This window comes from Mesoplodon densirostris, chromosome 10 (genome assembly GCF_025265405.1).
Source record: "Mesoplodon densirostris isolate mMesDen1 chromosome 10, mMesDen1 primary haplotype, whole genome shotgun sequence".
In the NCBI taxonomy this organism is placed as follows: Eukaryota; Metazoa; Chordata; class Mammalia; order Artiodactyla; family Ziphiidae; genus Mesoplodon; species Mesoplodon densirostris.
Genome location: NC_082670.1, coordinates 107,908,409 through 107,927,879, shown reverse-complemented (window position 1 = coordinate 107,927,879; position 19,471 = coordinate 107,908,409). Strand labels below are relative to the sequence as shown.

General features: G+C 50.9%; 1 protein-coding gene across 1 annotated transcript; it reads right to left on the bottom strand.

Moving 5' to 3' along the window:
• Positions 1–4,365: 4,365 nt before the first annotated feature.
• Positions 4,366–19,211, bottom strand: LOC132497984 (poly(A) RNA polymerase, mitochondrial-like). The gene is given in 6 exon segments (XM_060111508.1): positions 4,366–4,517; positions 4,520–5,530; positions 12,169–12,280; positions 13,712–13,779; positions 13,979–14,149; positions 18,947–19,211. Coding segments are annotated over 6 exon segments (1,698 nt in total). The 3' UTR covers positions 4,366–4,446.
• Between the last annotated feature and the right edge of the window lie 260 nt (positions 19,212–19,471).

Genomic DNA, 19,471 nt, shown 5'->3' with positions numbered 1-19,471 from the left:
GGAGGCCAAGGGGTCTCCAGCCTCAAGAGAAGACCACAGGCACAGAGGTGCTGGCGGCTGGAAGTGAGAGGCTGGGGTGAGGGGCTCTGCAGCCAGTGCTCCCTGGCCTAAGAGAGAGCCCCCTGTTGTCCTTATGATAACACCATGGATAACTGAGCCGCCATGTGGACTTCAGAATGTCAAGGGTACAAGTGATCATTTCATCCTCTTGTTTCACTTCTGTGGTGGACCCTGCAGACTGACTCATTCAACATGTGTGCCAACCCCTCCTTCCATGCCTTGTGTGAGCTAGCCTCTGGAAAACTGAAATCTACATTTCTCAGACACCCTTGCATCTAGAGTTCGGCAGGTGACCTGAGTTCCTCTGGACAGATTTCTATGTAAGATTTAAAAGGTGGAAGCAAACAACACAGGGTGGTGGAGGGATGGGGCTCCTGGCTGGCAAGGAACAGAGGGGTCTGGGCCTGAGCATTACAGACAGTGGGGTTTCCATGGCAACAGGGTCAGGTGGGGGTAGGCGATTGTCCAGGCTGTGTTGTCCCTGGCTATGGGGCATCCAATCTTGGTCCCCTGGTAGTCCTGGAATCTCAGTCCTAACACCCAGGAATAAGTCCTCTCCTGCTCAAATCAGAAAGAGTGGATTCTGTCATCTACAACTAATCACTGTGACTGATACAAATTCAGATTCTGAAATCACCTCTATTGTTTTTCTTGTGTGGAAGAAATACAGAAACGTTTAAGATAAACAAGTAAAAATCATCTGTAATCCACCACCTGGAGGTACTGAAACATACCGAGACACATAGTAATCAAATTCACAAAAATTAAAGACAAAGAAAAATCATTGAAGGCAACGTGGGAAAAACGACAAATAACATACAAGGGAACTCCCATAGGTTAACAGCTGATTTCTCAGCAGAAACTCTACAAGCCAGAAGGGAGTGGCACAATATATTTAAAGTGATGAAAGGGAAGAACCTACAACCAAGATTACTCTACCCGGCAAGGATCTCATTCAGATTCGATGGAGAAATTAAAAGCTTTACAGACAAGCCAAAGCTGAGAGAATTCAGCACCACCAAACCGGCTCTACAACAAATGCTAAAGGAACTTCTCTAAGTGGGAAACAAGAGAAGAAAAGGACCTACAAAAACAAACCCATAACAATTAAGAAAATGGTAACAGGAATATACATATCGATAATCACCTTAAATGTGAATGGATTAAATGCTCCAACCAAAAGACACAGGCTCGCTGAATGGATACAAAACAAGACCCATATACATGCTGTCTACAAGAGACCCACTTCAGACCTAGGGACACATACAGACTGAAAGTGAGGGGATGGAAAAAGATATTCCATGCAAATGGAAATCAAAACAAAGCTGGAGTAGCAATACTCATATCAGATAAAATAGACTTTAAAATAAAGAATGTTACAAGAGAAATAGAAATAAAAACAAAAATAAACAAATGGGACCTAATGAAACTTAAAAGCTTTTGCACAGCAAAGGAAACCACAAACAAGACGAAAAGACAACCCTCAGAATGGGAGAAAGTATTTGCAAACGAAGCAACTGACAAAGGATTAATCTCCAAAATATATAAGCAGCTCATGCAGCTCAATATTAGAAAAACAACCCAACCCAAAAATGGGCAGAAGTCCTAAAGAGACATTTCTCCAGAGAAGATATACAGATTGCCAACAAACACATGAAAGGATGCTCAACACCTCTAATCATTAGAGAAATGCAAATCAGAACTACAATGAGGTATCACCTCACACAGGTCAGAATGGCCATCATCCCAAAATCTACAAACAATAAATGCTGGAGAGGGTGTGGAGAAAAGGGAGCCCTCCTACACTGTTGGTGGGAATGTAAATTGATACAGCTACTATGGAGAACAGTATGGAGGTTCCTTAAAAAACTAAAAATAGAATTACCATATGACCCAGAAATCCCACTGCTGGGCATATACCCAGAGAAAACCATAATTCAAAAAGACACATGCACCCCAATGTTCACTGCAGCACTATTTACAATAGCCAGGTCATGGGAGCAACCTAAATGCCCATCGACAGACGAATGGATAAAGAAGATGTGGTACATATATACAATGGAATATTACTCAGCCATAAAAAGGAATGAAATTGGGTCATTTGTAGAGACGTGGATGGATCTACAGATTGTCATACAGAGTGAAGTAAGTCAAAAAGAGAAAAACAAATATCGTATATTAACACATATATGTGGGACCTAGAAAAATGGTACAGATGAACTGGTTTGTAGGGCAGAAACAGAGACACAGGTGTAGAGAACAAACGTATGGACACTAAGGGGGGAAAGGGGGGTGGGGGTGGGGGTGGGATGAATTAGGAGATTGGGATTGACATGTACACACTAATATGTATAAAATAGATAACTAATAAGAATCTGCTGTATAAAATAATAAATAAAATTCAAAAATTCCAGAAAAAAAATACAATCCATACATCAAAAAAAAAAATCATCTGTAATCCACCACCTGGAGGTACTGTAATATTTTTGCATGTTTATCTCCAGGCTTTGTTTTTTTTGTGTGTGTGTGTGTGTGTGTGTGTGTGTGTGTGTGTGTGTGTGTGTGTGGTATGCAGGCCTCTCAACGCCGTGGCCTCTCCCGTTGCGGAGCACAGGCTCCGGACGCGCAGGCTCAGCAGCCACGGCTCACGGGCCCAGCCACTCCGCAGCATGTGGGATCCTCCCGGACCGGGGCACGAACCCATGTCCCCTGCATCGGCAGGCGGACTCTCAACCACTGCGCCACCAGGGAAGCCCCCCAGGCTTTGTTTTTTTATTATTATTTTTATATAGTCAAAATGATAGTTTATATCATTCTATTTATTCAGCTCTGCTCACTTAATGTGGATTATGAACATCCCAGTGGCCTTGTCCACGAGGCCTTCAGCTCTCTAGACCAAATCAGGTTCCTCTCCATCCACTCTTTTTTTTTTAATTAATTAATTTATTTTTAAATTACTGTATTGAGGTATAATTGACACAGAAAAAGCTGTATGTATTTATTTTTTTTAGTAGAAAAAGGATTTTATTTTTGAAAACAAAAATTAACTAAGTAATATTTTTAAATACAGTGTACTAGTATTTTCATATATTTGGCTTAGAATACCTAGAATGTAGTAACTGAAGTGTCTGCATTCATCTGTTTTAAAAACATGAACATTTTTGGAAATCAGTACCAATCTGTTTTTATTTATTTATTTATTTTATTTTATTTTATTTTTTTTTTTCTTTTTGCGGTATGCGGGCCTCTCACTGTTGTGGCCTCTCCCGTTGCGGAGCACAGGCTCCGGATGCGCAGGCCCAGCGGCCATGGCTCACGGGCCCAGCCGCTCCGCGGCATATGGGATCCTCCCAGACCGGGGCACGAACCCGTATCCCCTGCATCGGCAGGCGGACTCTTAACCACTGCGCCACCAGGGAGGCCCTGTTTTTATTTATATGTGAATAAGAATACTTTGAAGAATATAAAAATAAAGAGTACTATCAAATTCTGCAGCTTTATTGTATTCAGTGCCTTCGTATGTACATACCTAGAAGTCCTTCTAAATGATTTACACCCAGAGACTGATGCAGATTTCAACAATGGTTTGATTGTAAAACTGATTTTTCCCACTTGCTTTGTATATTTTATCTGAAGTATATTCCAATCTTCTTTCACCTGTTCTCATGGCTGGTGTTTTAATACAGTGCCACTGGCTTTCAGACTGAAAACATCGCAGAGTGTCAGACCAGTTTAAGGGGCCCAATGAGAAGATCATGAAAAGAGAGACATCGGATGAAAGTGTGATCTGCCAGAATTTCACACCATTCTTCCAGGTAGTCCAGTGATCACCTTATAGGATAAAACCAGTTCTGAAAGCAAAGGAGCAGCCATTATGCCTGAGTACTAACTGCTCTTTACCCCATTAGTGGCTGTGGAATTTTCTGTACTGCTACTTTTTATGGATTCCAACAAGTTTTTAATTCTTTCACTTGCAGGCTTCTTTTTCTTCTTGGCAAGAGACATACTATTTGCTACAGAAGGTAGCAGCAGGGCTGCCAGCCCCCAGGGCTGATTATTTGATGGCAAAAGACAATCTTTATCTTCCTGATGTAAAATCCAGGCACTTTCTCTAGCCAGATCTATAAATTTTTGCAGCTGACTTTGACTTACATTTTTGCTAATGTTGAGAGAAGTTTCAAAAGGATTCTGAATGTGCAGTGGAGAAGATTCAGGTTTGTTTTGTTCCCTTCCCTGTCGAATATTAATGGAATTTTTATTGAATGCGAAATTTCCAAAATATTCAAAAAATTCTTTCAGTAGTAATTCTAGTGTTTCTGCGTTTCCTGAAGGTTTAATTCTATTCAAGTTGCGAACAAATGTACAGTTGCGGCCTCTATTATACACTTATCTTCTGCATCTGCAAGGGTTTTTAGGTAGTCTAGTGTTGGAAGAATAGGGGGTGATCTCCTCTGGAGAAAAAAGATGACCATCACGGTAAGGGAGAAATTTGTAATCCAAGCACCAGGAATACTACTCGTTAACGAATGTGCTCGAGCCCAGCATCGGATACTGAACACCAAGGCTCTCACTCGGGAGTCCAGGGCACCATATATATAAAGGAGTTCAGACCTCTTCAAGGCAATCCTATTGTTAGTAGTCAAATCACACTGAAATCCAGAGGCCTGGTGTGAGAACCTGACAAGGGGACACCGAGCATTTAGTATTTTCTGTACTCCCACACAGCCCGGGCCAAAGTGGTCAAGGCATTCTCCTATCACAGACAGGATCTTCTGTGTTGCAATTCTTTCTGAAGGGACATTTTTCACTTGAAATTCCATCAGAAAATTTCCTGAGGCCTTGTGAGTACTAAATTTTTCAATTTCATCTAGATCCAAAAACATGTCCAAATCGCATCCTAATTTTCCAAAACTGTTCACTGAAGAGCCAAAGGGTCTAACAGTGCAGTCCGGAAAATACGCAGCTGCTACATCTTCAATAAGAGAGCAGGTGAGATATCGGAGCTTGGTGTTCTCCTCTGTTCGCTGGAATTCCCTCAAGAGAGTATTGAGCTGATCATCTACACTTTCTGCACAACAAAGTAATTCAAAAAGCTTCTTGCTTGAAGGAGAAGACTGATTCCTACATTGAACACTTGACTGTTCAGAAGTCTGGTTTAATGGAGTTTTCAACTTTAAATTGAAGTAATGTGATCTGAATGGAATTGCAGCCTCTTTGCCCAGGCTTGGAGTACGAGTTACATTCTGCAGTGAAGCTACACTTTCCTTCTGACTAAATTCTACAACAGCGTAAAGACCAAAGCTTTCATAGAAAAAGTGGTTGTTAACAGATCCATGTTGGGATAAGTACTTGAGAAACTTCTTCTCGCTGATTTTATTTGGGCAGTGGATTAACACAGTCCGCTGGGCCTGTTCTCGTCTCTCTTTTTGCACCTCAGAGAATGTCTTTTTCGGAGTCCTGTCTTCAGAGCCTGGAACAAACTCATGAGAAATGACAGCTGTCCTTCCACCGCTGCAGCACTTGCCAGTGTTCACAGAAACACTCTCTTCTGAGTCTCACAATAACCTGTCTCCGCGCTCCCCGAGGACTGCGGCCACCGTTCCTGGGCAACTGAGAAGCCTGCGGAGAGGACGCTGGACTTGACTTCTCTGAGCACGGAGGGGCAAACGGCTCAACAGCCCCAAACCACGAGCCGCCATCATCAAACCTGCAGGAGCGCGGAAAAAGCTGTATGTATTTAGATGATGACTTTGGAGATAAGTATATGTCTGTGAAACCATCACCACAATCAATGCCATAAACATATCCATCACCTCCAGAAGTTTCCTCTACCCCCTTTATTTACTGTTTTTTGTGTGTGTGTGTGTTAAGAACACTTAACAGAAGTTCTATCCTCTTAGCCAAGTTCCAAGCATTTAATAAGGCATTATTATCTCTGTGGACGATGCCATGCAAATCTCTAGAACTTACTCATGTTGCATGACTGAAACTTTGTACCCTTGGACCATCCCCTGTCCATCTCCCTCTCCCCAGCCACTGGCAGCCACTGCTCTACTTTCTCCTACGAGTTTGACTATTTTTTCCTCATGTGAGTGGCATTATGTACAACTTGTCCTTCTGACATTTCACTGAGCATCACATCCTCCAGGTTCATCCATGTTGTGACATGACAGGATTCCCTTGTTTAAGGTGGAATAATAGCCCATTGCATGTATATATCATACTTTCTTTATCCATTCATCAGTCAATGCACGTTTAGGTTGCTCCCATGTCTTGGCTATTGTGAACAATGATGCAATGAACAGGGGGGCAGATATCTCCTTGAGATCCTGATTTCAATTCCTTTGTGTACATACTCAGAAATGGGATGGCTGGATCATATGGTAGCTCTATTTCTAATTTTTTGTCCAGCTTTGGTGTCAGAATAATGCTGGCTCATGAAATTACTTCAGAAGTGTTCCTTCTTCTAGTTTTTGGAAGAGCTTAAGAAGGATCAGTATGAATTATTATTTAAATGTTTGGTAGATTTCCCCTGTGAAGACATCTGGTCCTGGGTTTCTCTTTGTTGGTTTTTCTTTTTTTCTGGTCCTGGTAATTCAGCTCTTTCAATCTCCATATTTATTATTGGTCTGTTCAAGCTTTCCATTTCTTCTTCATTCCATTTTGGTAGGTTGCAGGTTTCTAGGAATTTATCCATCTCGTCTAGGTTGTCTAATTTATTGACATAGAATTGTTCACAATAGTTTCTTACAGTCTCTGTGCATAGCATTCTTTGTCCCTGACTCTGGTGATGTTGCTCAGTACCGTCCCAGAAGTAGAAATATTGGCTCCATCACAGAGTGTGAATATGGTTAAGGCTCCTTCATACACAGGGCCACACTGCACCCCGGAAGACCTAAGCGCCACCACCCTTGAGTGTGAGGGCTAAGAGACAAGAGATGAGTCTTTAGAGCAGCGGTGCACATGGATCACCTGATGACCTGATTAAAATTCAGACTGTGATTCAGGAGGTCGGGAGTAGGGCCTGAGATGCTGCATTTCTAACAAGTTCCCCGGAGAATCCCCCCAGAGGCCCTCAGCCTGCCTGCTCTTTCCTGCCAGTACCTGGGCTCCATACTGACACAGCCCCTGGGCACCTGTGCCTCAGCCTCCAAGGCAGCAGCCCCAGCAGCAAAGCCTGTGCTTGTTTCCACTCTGCTTGCCTCAGGCCCTGTCTCCATTTGGCTCTCAACTCCAGGCTCCATGACCCCTGGTATATGTGTGGTTCTTAGGGGTTCTGAGTTGGGTTCTCCACTCGGTGTGGGGTGAACTTAACCCCTCAGACCCAGGATGCTTCACTGCCCTGGGTGGGGTAGGGGACACCTGTGACTACCTTTCCTGCCTGCCCTCTGTCTCCTCATCTTATGCCAATAGTATAAGAAGACCCTCAGCTACCTACCCAGCCTTTCCTAGTCCACGTGGTTTAGGGGAAGTTAACCCTCTATAATACCAGAATCAAAAGGTGAGCATATAACCTAGATCTGGCCAGTCAACAGATTTCACTGCCTTTGTTTCAGTCACCTGTTTGAGGCTGAACATGTGACCTGGGCCCAGCAAACCCATGCCAAGACTTACAACAGAACTATTGTGGATGAGAAGCTCTCTGCCCTCTGTGGGGGCTGCCAGGGCCACTACATGCAGCTCGCTGCCCAGAGAGTGAGGCCAACATGGAGAGCAGGGCTAAGGTAACTCCTGAGGTCATACTTTGAGCCCCTAGGTCAAGCTGGACCTGAAGCTGACTTGATCTGGATGGGGGTGGGCCACCACAGAGCTAGGACCAAAGCCATCACAGCAAGGCACCAGCTTGGGCACTGAGGCTTGCTTGTGTGTGTGTGTGTGTGTGTGTGTGTGTGTGTGTGCACGCGCGCGCGTGCACGGGTGCATTCAGCACAAACTAAGGAGGCAAGAGTCTCCAAAAGAGAAACCCCACAAGTGTCCACAGCCACCTCCCCCCACACACACACGTCACCCACACGCATATGGGCACGCACACAGTCCAGGCCAGGGCAGCGGGGGTCATGGTGGGGGGACTGCAGCCGACAGAGAGGAGGGCCGCTCCAGTCCCATGGGAGGTTTTACAACATTGCTGGTATCTTCGCATGAGATGCAAAACAATAAAAATACGAGACGCATTAGGCGGCTGTTAAGTAGCTTAATGGGAGCGTGAGTCAAAACAGCATTTAAATATGGTACAGCGGCCGATTTGAAGTCTTTAAACAGCCTTTAAACAGCCTTGTGTCTTTCATCTCTCCTTGGGGAGGAAATCCACACTCTCATCACTGTCTTTCTCATATGTGAGTACAGGGCCTTAGTATGTACCCTCTGGGGGTCCACACAGGAGAGGTGGCCGGGTCAAGGTCACACAGCCTATAGGGGCAGAGTGGACACGCAGACAAAGGTTGTCTTACTAAAACCCTGGGTTTGACTCACCACCAGAGGCAGGTTTCCCGGGAAGCTATGGAGGCTGAAACTGCAGGGCCCTCACTTGTTTGGCCCCTTCTCATACCTGACACATAATTCTGGGGTCTTTTTCTTAAAAAGCACCGCACCAAACTATATAAGTTCTATGATTCAGGCCTCACAAGGCATGAATCAGCCCCAACTCCCAACGGACCTGTTTCCCACTTCCTCTCCCCCAATCCCAAACCCAAGGGCGTTGTCATCAACTTGAAATAAGTACTGAAAGGCCTCCGTTTCCAGGGTATCTCTGCTCATCCTCATCTGCAGTTTCTTCCCTATTTCTGATGATTTAGACACTTGTCATGCAAACGACGTCTACAGAGACCCATTCTGCGAAATGCTTACACACCTCTTTCAAGTTCTCCTGCATCTTAAAATAAAACCAAATCCTCCTGCTTCTTCCTGGGCCAGTGCTCGGGGTCCCAGGCTGCAGAAAGGGGAGAAGCCCACGAGGAGCTCCCTAGCCATCCACCTGGTGACCCACAAGAGCCGCCCTCCGCTCTTGGCCTCGGGGGCCCGTCCCCTGCCTTCCAACCTGCCAGGGCTAGAGGAGGGCTGGAAGTCACGGTTGCAAGTCCGGTGCTTGAACCTGACTCAGTTTCCACCCAGACATCTCCTCTCTACCTTCAGGCTTTATCAGACTCTCAAGGGCGTCTCAGTCACCAGACTAAAGGAACACACCTGCCCTTCCCCCCCTAGTACAGAGGGGCCCCCAAAGCTGGCAGCACTCGATAAGAGCGTGGGGGCCCTTCACAGGGGCTGCCGCCCTGCCCAGAAGCACGTGGGGCTTCTTACCTTCCTGCCCGGAACAGGTGACTCTCAGCACCCCTGGGTACCCCACGCCCCCAGGATTAAAGAGGACCTCACCTCTCTCAGGGTGACGACAGAGGCTAATGATTTTGCAGAGCTGCTTGAAAAGTAACGGTGATGGTAATAATAATAATTTATTATTACTATTAACAACTAACATTTACTCAGCACTTACCACATAGCAGACCCTATTCTAATCAGTTTACAGGTATTAACTCATTCAATCCTCACTGCGCCCTGGGAAGAAGGTAGGACCTCTATCTCATTTAACTCTTCCACTTTGGGGGCTGCTTTGTTTTAATTGCAAAAGGAATGCGTGCTCCTTGGAGCACATCTAACAGAAAAGGCACGTGCACAGAGCAAGTTCCCAGTATCCCCGTGCCTGCTTTCTCCGGGTCCATGCCAGCTCCATTTCCCCTCTCTCAGCACAACCAGGGCGAGCCAATTCATGTATGTAGCCTGTCCTTATGCCAATACATGCAAGCACATATCAGAAGGCTCTCTTAGAATTAGCGTCCCCATTTTGTGGATAACAAAATGCAGCTCAAAAAAAAAAAAAAAAAAGTTGTTTCTTGGGGCTTCCCTGGTGGCGCAGTAGTTGAGAGTCCGTCTGCCGATGCCGGGGACACGGGTTCATGCCCCGGTCCGGGAAGATCCCACATACCGCAGAGCGGCTGAGTCCGTGAGCCATGGCCGCTGAGCCTGCGCATCCAGAGCCTGTGCTCCGCAACAGGAGAGGCCGCAGCAGTGAGAGGCCCGCGTACCGCAAAAAAAATAAAAAGAAAGAAAGAAAAAGAAAAGAAAATGCAGCTCAGAGAGGTGAAGTGACTTGCCTAAGGTCACACCACAGGCAGACAGAGGAACTGGCACTACTTGACTCCCAAGTTTAATGGCAAAGCCTGTGACCTTACCCACTAGCCTCCACAAGTCATCAGCTTTGAACCAAAGGAGTAATAATAATCATAACAACAGAAAACAGCAGCACACATTCACTTAGTACTAACCATGGCAGAGTGTCAGGTGCATTACACACATCCACTTAGACTTGCCCAAAGTCCTGCGAGCTGGTCCTATGATTTGCACAGCCTCCCCCCAGTTTCACAGATGAGAGAACCAAGCCTTCATGAGGGGAAGCCACTGGCCCGGGTCACACAGCTATCAGCAGTGACAGACCAGGATTCAGACTCAAGCCCTCTGACTATATCAGCCCAGGAAGGCAGTTGGGTGGGAAGGGGCAGGGTTTGGTCCTAAGTCAATGGACAGAATGGCCGCTGTCCCCATCCTGAACTCACATGGGCTTTTTACAGTGCCTCCCACTGACCGGCTCAGGGCCTTTGCACAGTGGGGAGGTCCTCCCCTCCCCTAGGCCTAGATAATGCCCAGGGCTTACTCAGGCCCTGGATGAGCCCCTGGGTAAATTCCCCCGCTCCCCGCTAAATTCCTGAAGCCGAGCAAGGCATCTGTGCACAGCTGACATGGGATTAACGCATGTTCAGGGAACAGTGTTCGGTGAATAACGTGTTGCTTCAGTGGGAAGGCTGAGCCGGGCTAAGGGGACACAGTGTGTGAAGGACCCAGAGAGGCACTGGGCGTGGGCGGGGAGTATGGCAGGGCAGCAGGCAGGGCCCAGCAGGACAAAGAACAAAGAAGCAGATGAACGAGAGGACGCTCTTTCCTCCTCTCACATCGTGACGGGACACTGAGGTTTAACGAGTCCAGATAATTCTCTCCACGGCCATTGTTAAAAGCTTCACTAAGGAGCTTCCAACTCCCAAGAAGAGTGCGTGAACGCTCTGAGTTAGGATGCCACCAGCAGAAAGGACACTTCCAATACCATGGCCAGGCTGTCCTGACCGATGAGGCCGGAAGCTGGGCACCCCGGGACCAGCGCGTGGAATCACACGGTCAGCCGGCTACCCGCTCCGGTGGGGAGAAGCCCGAGAGACTTCCTTCTGTAAATGTTCAGTCGTAAAAGATATTTGTGGCAAAACAATCGGTAGTCCTGGATCATGTTGAAGGCAGCGAGCTGGAACCTTAGAAATGGTCCAACCAAAGCCACTGCCCTCTTTAAACGCGTCTACTGTCCCCTTGGGGAGAATTCTGAACTCTTTCGGACAGATGATTTTCACAAAGGGGGGATGCACTCAGAATGACAATTACGTATCCAAACAGGCTCCGTCAGATCCTGAACAAGCATTGTATCTTCAGTGGCGCTGATTTCATCCTCACACACCGGGCCTCCCTTATCTCCTGGAAACTCTTCCCAGCAGTCATCCCATTGAGCTCCAGGGATGGCGTGGGGATGGGTCCTTGAGAGTGAGATCTGGAATTCTGGGGGCTCCGTTTGTGACAGAGACCAGTTTGTCTGCTGAGGACCCCTAGCCGGGGAGGAGTGGCCGGCGGGCCTGCCCGCGGACTTGACGCAGCTGCCCCAGGGCAGGGGAGCAGGTGGAGCCAGGGAAGCCACGCCCCACAGCCCACAAGGGGGTAGAGATTGCGGCTCCATCACAAAAACTGCTCAGTAACTACAGGTGTCTCAAGACGATGGTTGTACCTAAAAAACAGAGCTCCCTGGCCCTGGAGGCATGCAAGAATCTGGGTTGGTGGAAAGGGCATGCAGAATTAAATGGGGGACTGGGCCGTCTCCAAGGTCCCTTAGACCACCAGGAGAAGCCAGGAGGCTAAGATGTGTCTATTCCTCCCTGTTAAAGCAAATCCAGAAAACTCCTCCTGGCCGGTCAGTGCCAGTCAATTGCGAGCGGACTGCGTTTTGTAGGTAAAATAGCTCCACGTCGTCACATGAGCTTCTGTTGACGCCTGTCATTTCACAGGAAGCATCTGGAAAGCCCAGCTCGCTGCTGGTCCTGGGACGGATGTCAGCAAAGCTCAGCAGGGAGCCTCCTGCTCGGGGCTGAGCGTGCACGAGGGTCCCCAACGGGTCATAGCGGGGAGCAAGTGTCCAGGCCAAAGGGTCAGAGGGGGCAACGAGAGAGGCTTCTTGGAGGAGACCTGGGGGCAGCCACCTCCTGGACGAGAGCCCAAAATGTGTCTTCACGCCTCCAGAACCGGGGCAGGGTGCGCAGGCCCCCCAGATGCCTGCAGCAGGAGAGCCGCCACCCGTCCCCATTTGCTCATGTGTCCAAATCACATTTTGGAAAAAAAAAAAAAAGTTTGACACTTTCTTCTTCCCTCCTTCCCCCGCCGAGACCTCCGAGGACGGTGAGGTCTCAGCCTCCAGCCTGCCCAGGTGGGTGGGGGCCGGGGGCAGATGCAACCACAGCCAGGAGGTGCTGGAGCAGGGCCACACCCAGTGGGTCCGTCTTCCATAAACAGTTGCTGAATGGAGGAACGAGGTGAGGACAGCAGTGCCAGGTGTGGGGCTCAGTTGCTGAGAAAGAACGTCCTGGAGCAGAGGGGTGACGGGACGAACTGGTGTTCCAGCAAGAGGACTTTAGCCCCTAGCAGTGGGTGCCAAGTAGACTGCGAGGGGCTGAGGACAGCAGAGATCACAGCGACCAGCGGGCGAAGTGCCGCGTGCACCGAGGTCCTTGTTCTGAGGTCTCTGTACCAATTACCTTGTTCTTTCCTCACACGATAACTCTGTGGGGAGGGGGGGACTGCCAGTGTCCCCTTTGTACAGACGAGCAAAGTGACCTCCCTGAGGTCATACCGCAGGCATGTGGTAGCTCAGGGCCCTGCCTCAGGCAGGACGGTGTGTCCCTGGGGAGGTCCCTCAGCATCCCAGGCCTCAGTTTCCCCATCTGTGAACTGGGAGTGATAAATGCCCATCACTCAGCTGGTTCTCTCTGACCCCAAAGACTCTGTATGATTTTTCCACCGCTCGGCAGGCAAAGACCGCCTGGGAGAAACCCTCGCATGCCTCGTTATTTTCAAGAGGAAGAAAAAATTAAAAACCCAAATGATTTCCTTGAAAGGCCAGTAGTAACCCAACTCCCTGGAATTTTGAGTTTTCTCCTTTCCCCAAGAAGTCTGGAAGGAATTACAGTGTTGACAAAATCTGGAGAACTTCCAATGACCTGAGGATTCCCCGGACATTTCAGCTCCAGATCAGTCACTATTGAAACAAAATCCAAGAGTCTCCTCGATGGGCACCTTGTTGGGAATTTTTCATGTACTCCAGCCACGTTAGGTGTGTGAGGAGATGGGCGGACCCCTGGCCTTCGTGCCCCTGCGCCCCCTCCCACTGGCACAGCTGAGCCGCTGACCCTTGCCCGCCCCCGGGGACCCAGCCGGACAGAGGCAGCCCTTCCTCCCGGCCGGGACCCCGCACGGGGCAGGTGTGGCCTCAGAGCCCTGGGGGCCAGACCCAAAGCAGCCTCACCCAGCTGGATGGAGGGCCACCTTGCAAGTCCTCCGCCTCCTGGGCCTTCCGAGGACCGTCCCAGAGCCCTGTGTGGTCAGCATGGCCCGGGGCTCTCACCCTGGCGGCCTCAGCCCTGCCCAACTCCCAGAAAGTTCTGTCTCCTGTTTCAACAAGAGGGTCTCAGCCTCCCACAAGAATGCACGTGGGCTGAAAGCCACATCGACACGGTCAGCCTCAAGCTCCTCCCAGGGCTGAGACCCGAGTATCCACCAGCCCTCTCGGTACATCTGCTCAGAGGCCTGACGGACGCCTCCACCTCAGCTGGATGAAGTGAACCCACCACGGCCTTCCTGTTAGGGAACCACTGGCTGAAGCCGCCCACCTTGGCCAGGCCCACTTGCCTGAGCTGTGTCACAACAGCAGGTCCGATAAGCACCAGGGTGCTGTCACCGAAAACTAGCAGGGAGAACTCGGGAGGGGCCACAAGGAGGGAGGAGACGCCGGCCCATAATATGTCCTGCCAACCTCCCAGAGTCCTTCGCGCTGGAATCCATCTTGGCTTAGCCATGCACACGCCACCAGGAAGGACCCTGAGTCAGAATGATTGGCTGGAGACAAGCAGGAAGCGAACCCCATCACCATGAACCCGAGACTGCGAGCCACGTGGCAGGGCAGTTCTCCTGGATTCCCTCACCCTGCTGCTCTCCGCCCGGGCGCCCCTTCCCCATAAAGTCTCTTACTTTGTCAGCACGTGTGTGTCCTGGGACAATTCATTTCCGCGTGTTAGACAAGACCCCGCTCTCGGGCCCTGGAAGGGATCCCCTTCCTACAACGTCCCTGTCTCAGCTGGGCCCGACCGCCTCCCCAGGAGCTCAGGCCCGACACCAGGGTCGGCCCGGGCCCCCCTGCTCTCACGCCCCCATCGCGTCCGTCAGCCGATAACGGGCGGCTCCACCTTCAGAATCTCCCAGGATCCGCTCCTTCCCCACCCGCACTGTCCTCGCCGGAGCTGACCACCGCCTCCCCCTTTCTCTCACGGTCGTGGTCCCCTCTGCCCTCCCCCCAGAGCCTGCTCTCCACACGCAGCCGGACGAGCCCACTCAGCCCATGTCAGGACGCATCCCTCCTCTCCACACCCTCCGCGGCCGCCCCTGAGGGACAGCCTGTGTGTCCCAGGCCTTAGCGACGGGCTGACCTCCTGCGACGTACTTCCCCATGTCCACGTGGCTCCCTTACCTCCTACAGGTCTGGGCTCAAGTGTCACCTTCCCCGTGAGGCCTTCCCTTGCCTCCCCCTCTCACCATACTGATCCCGGGCTGGTCTCGGTTTATCTGCATGTGACATGTCACCCCCAACCACCTGTGCGCCCCCAGGAGCTGGTCACAGTCATTCCTGGCTCTGCCACTGACCAGTTGTGTGACCTTGGACGAGGTACTTAACCTCTCTGTGCCTGTTTCCTCATCTGTAAAATGTGCCTTCACTCCCGGTTGCTGTGGAAACTGAATGAGTTACTACACACAACAGTCTGGGATACAGCAGATGGCCAATCAGCTTTCACTAAAATCATCATCACACGCTATGGGCCAGTGGTCGGGAGACCTGGGCTCTAGTCCACCTCTGCCCCGACTCTCCGCGTAACCTCAGGCAAAGTCCCTTTCTGTAAATGCCATTTACTTTAGCTGCAAAATGTGGGAACTAGCCAAGAAGTGGGCTGGGCCCCTGGGTCGCCCACTGCCAGGGCTTCAACCACCCTCCATGGGATGGGCCCTCCCTGATCTCCACGCTCTGACCCCAGCTGCCACCCCGCAGCGCCACCAGGACATTCTCAGGCGGCTCAAACTCCTGCTGCCAGACCAGACTCCTGGCTCCTCCCTTCCTGTCAAGTCCCAGGGCCCCTCTGCTTCCCCCTCTGCTTCTCAGTAACCCATGTCACCACCCCCTGCTGAGCAAGCCGAAGCATCCCCTGGATCCTCTCCTTTCCTCTCCCCCCACACCCACCCTTCGCAGACTCCTCTCAGCCCACATCTAGGATGCCCAGGTCCCCACAGACCCACACCCATGCTGAGCCAGCCACTCCCTCCAGCCTGGACCTTGCACGAGACTCTATCTTCGAGAAGGTTCCTCCCTCACTGTTTGAGGGCTGGCACCCTCTCATCCTTCAGGTCTTGACTCGGAGAAGCCTTCCTGACCCTTGCCTTCCCTTGTCACACCCTGTCCCACACACCCCCTCTCCGAAGCTCTTGTGTACTTGTTTATTTTCTGCCTTCTGCCTTGAATTTCAGCTCCAGAGGACAAGAGTCTCCTGTGCTGTGCCTGGCACACCGTAGCGCCTCAGCAAATATCTGATTATGAATGTACGACGTACGATCATGGCTGAAGTTATGGCTTGATTACCTCCATAGACAGGGGGATCATTACCAAAGGGAGACTGTCCATTCCATGGGTGGAGATGTCCAAATACAAAGGCCAGAATGTTACTGTAGGTAAAAGGAGTAAACTGAGGCTCAGAGAGGAGAGGGAGTCCCTTAAGATCCCAGGACAGCAAGGACGGCATTAGAGCCACGTCCTAACTGTTGGACAGCACTGCTGATGCCCCAGGAGGTCCATTCTCCCAGAAGCAGGTGTCTTCAGGGGCCTAGTGGGACCCTGGCCTGGATGCTAACTGTCTGGCCCACTTGTCCAGGCATACTCCCAGGGCAGAACCGCTGCAGGGCATGTGCCCCCAGATGGATCCGGCCCCACTAGAAGTGCCCTTTAGAGGAAATACTGGGCAGTGGGCTTTGCCATCATAATTCACTCTGGCTTGGAGACTGCTCTACATGAGTCTGACACAGTCATCAGGATTTAAAACAGGTGATCCCAGGTCCTTTCAACGCTAAGGGAGAAGGTTTATTCCTGTCCTCCTCGTCCCGAATGGCACAGGGGGAATAATCACAGCCTCTCTGGATGTTCCACAGCTGCATCAACAGGTGGGCAGCCTCAAGGGGGCTGCGGGCAGCCAGACCCCAAGCACCAGGCAGCCACCCAGGGCCCATCTCAGGCCTGGACAGTGAGGCCCCAGGCAAACTATTTCTGGGAGGAAGTTCACCCCACTGTGCAATTTCCGCTCATGAGAAAGTTTTGAGAATATGAGTGTCCTTTCATAAGAATATTACAATTTTGTCCTTAAATGTGACTTCAAGCAGGAGCTGCTTTCTTAAATGGGAGTTATTACATCAGGGGGTCAAGTTCACACTCCCTCTTGCCCCTCCCTCCCTTCATTCTGGAGGAAAGGAAACTCCCTTTCACGGGGACTGACTCTGCACCAGAGCCCTGGCCAGGAGCTTTCAGACATGCAGTGACCCTGATAGGTATGGCAGTGAAGACCTGGGGCTCAGAGAGGCCTCAGGCCCCAGGGCAGGCCATGAGCTGGCTCAACTTCCACACCAAGTGTTCACGTAAATCAAGCTATAGAAGTCAGTCCCACAGCTCCGCTTTAACACATCTCTGCACTCTTAGAGCCGAGCACAGCATATGGCACATAGTAGGTGCTCGTAAGTAGAGTGGGCATGTAAGAGAGAAGCCACTGGTGTGGCAGAAGTGAGCCAAGACATGGAGAGCGATACACACACACACACACACACACACGCACAGACATGCACACACAGACACCAGGTGCTGATGAATTTGTTTGACGCCTGGATTAGCCTTACCTGAAGCCAGACCTTTCCCTGGAATTCTCAGTCCCATGAACTAATACATGAATCCCCTCCCCTCCCCCCCACTTTTTTTTTTTTTTTTAACATCTGTTTAAATTGACCTTCCTGTCTCTTGCAAGAGTTCACATGTAGTTCAAATGCATAGGCGTGCCTGTGCGTCCCCTTCCGGACTCTGGCTATGGCCGAGCGTGGACGATCCACCTTCCCTTCATCCTCCTACATCGTGTTCCCTCTCCCTGAACCTTCTGGCTTCTCACTGCCCCATCCCCCCAGCCCCCAGGATTCCTCTCCTTGTTTCTAGGGCTGTGGTCAGCTGTTCCCAGAGCAGGGCCTTGGATACGCTGAGCCCAGTCCTTACTCAGGGCCTTTGCACCTGCCGCTCCCTTTGCCAGACCTCCACGAGTCCTGCTCCCTCCTTCACTCCAGATTTGATCAAACATCACCTCCTGGAGAAATCAGCTCCGGCCACGCTGCCCTAGAGGGCCTCTCAGTGTCCACAACTCTGACGGCTTCCCCTGCTCATCTTCCTTCGCCGCACTTAGCTCAGCCTGAAATCACATCCTATTCATTTGTGGATTATCTGCCACCCCTGGAACATCAGCACCATGAGGGTGTCCCCACTGAGCCCTGCACTGTGCCTGCTCCAGATGGAAATGCTATAAAAATTCCGACGCCTGAGTTTGAAAGAGATCTTCTCTTAGACCATGAATTGTGACAGAAATTTGTATAAATATGGTCACTATCAGAAATGAAAAGTCTGGCCAAAAGGGTGTTTACAACTGCTTAAAATACCCCACACCTGGGAAGAAGTCACGGGGTGGGTGGGAAAATCTGGGAAATTGGGCTCTCCTGCGTTTAAAAGACTTGCCTACTTCACAGTTCAAAAAAAAAGAATCAATAGCTTGGGTTGGAGGCTCCTGGAACCCTGCGAGGACCCGCCGATCAGCCCGGCTGAGACGTCTCAGGCATTCTCACACGCAGAGCGAGCATCTGGAGGATGAGCTGCCCGTTCTCTGAGACCCGAGGACGAGGCCGAGCTGCTAGAGGAAGCGCCACGGCTGAGCCCAGCAGGGAGGTGCGGCCCCAACACGCTGCCACGGCGCGGTGTGATCCTCCCCCCGCATCAGTGGTCGGTCAGAACGCAGCACGCCCGCCCCACCCAGGAGCCCAGCTAGGCCCCTCTGTGTGGCCAAGGGGCTCCGGGCGGGGCTGAGTCCATCCAGCCCGGCCTCCCCAGGGCACACGGGCTCCGCGGCAGCTGCATCCCAGGGACAGAGAAACAGGAAAAGCACAGCGCTGCCGTTCTTCCCTTCCAGACGGCGCAAACACTCGTCAGCTCCTTTATTGCATTTCTCCTTCTTTATATTAAATCTCAGCATCTTGGACACTGAGCTTGGAGGGGTCCTGAGGTCAGCTGGCCCAGTCCCGCCCTGGATGCTTCCACATCCTTGTGGACTCACCAACTTCACAAAAGCAATAAATATTTCTGAGAAAAAAAAAACCCTAACAACGTGCTTCCGGGCAATAACTTTTCAGCTGCCGGTCACTTTCATACCTGCTCCGCACAGGGGTGGGGACCCCGCCGATGGGCCGTCGACCCTGGAGCAGGGGCTCTGCAGCCGCGTGACCCGGGGCCGCCCGAGCCTGCAGGGCGGTGCCGGGGCCAGGGCCCCAGGGGTGAAGGCAGGAGAGCAAAGTGCAGCCCGCTGGGCCAGGCAGCAGGGACAAACTCCCCACCCTCCAGCCCCAAATGCCCCTTTGGAAGCGGGGGGAGCTGCAGAAATCTCCACGCCCGTGATGGAGGCCAGGAGTCCTTTCATCCGCCTCCTGCGACAGCCTGCAGGCAGCTGGTCCCCTGACGTGGCTGCCAGGGTCCTCTCTCGATCGCAAATGCACACTCGTCCCCGTCCTCCCCACCCTCTGTCACCCTCTCACGGGGCTCAGCCCTAGGAAGTGCATTTGCCGTAAGAGAGAGGCAGCGTCCAGCAGCAGCTGTGTGGTGCCAGCGATGCCCGGGAACGGGTCTGTTTGCTGCTTTGTAACAAGCAACTTCAGTGACTACGGATGGCTGCACCACGTC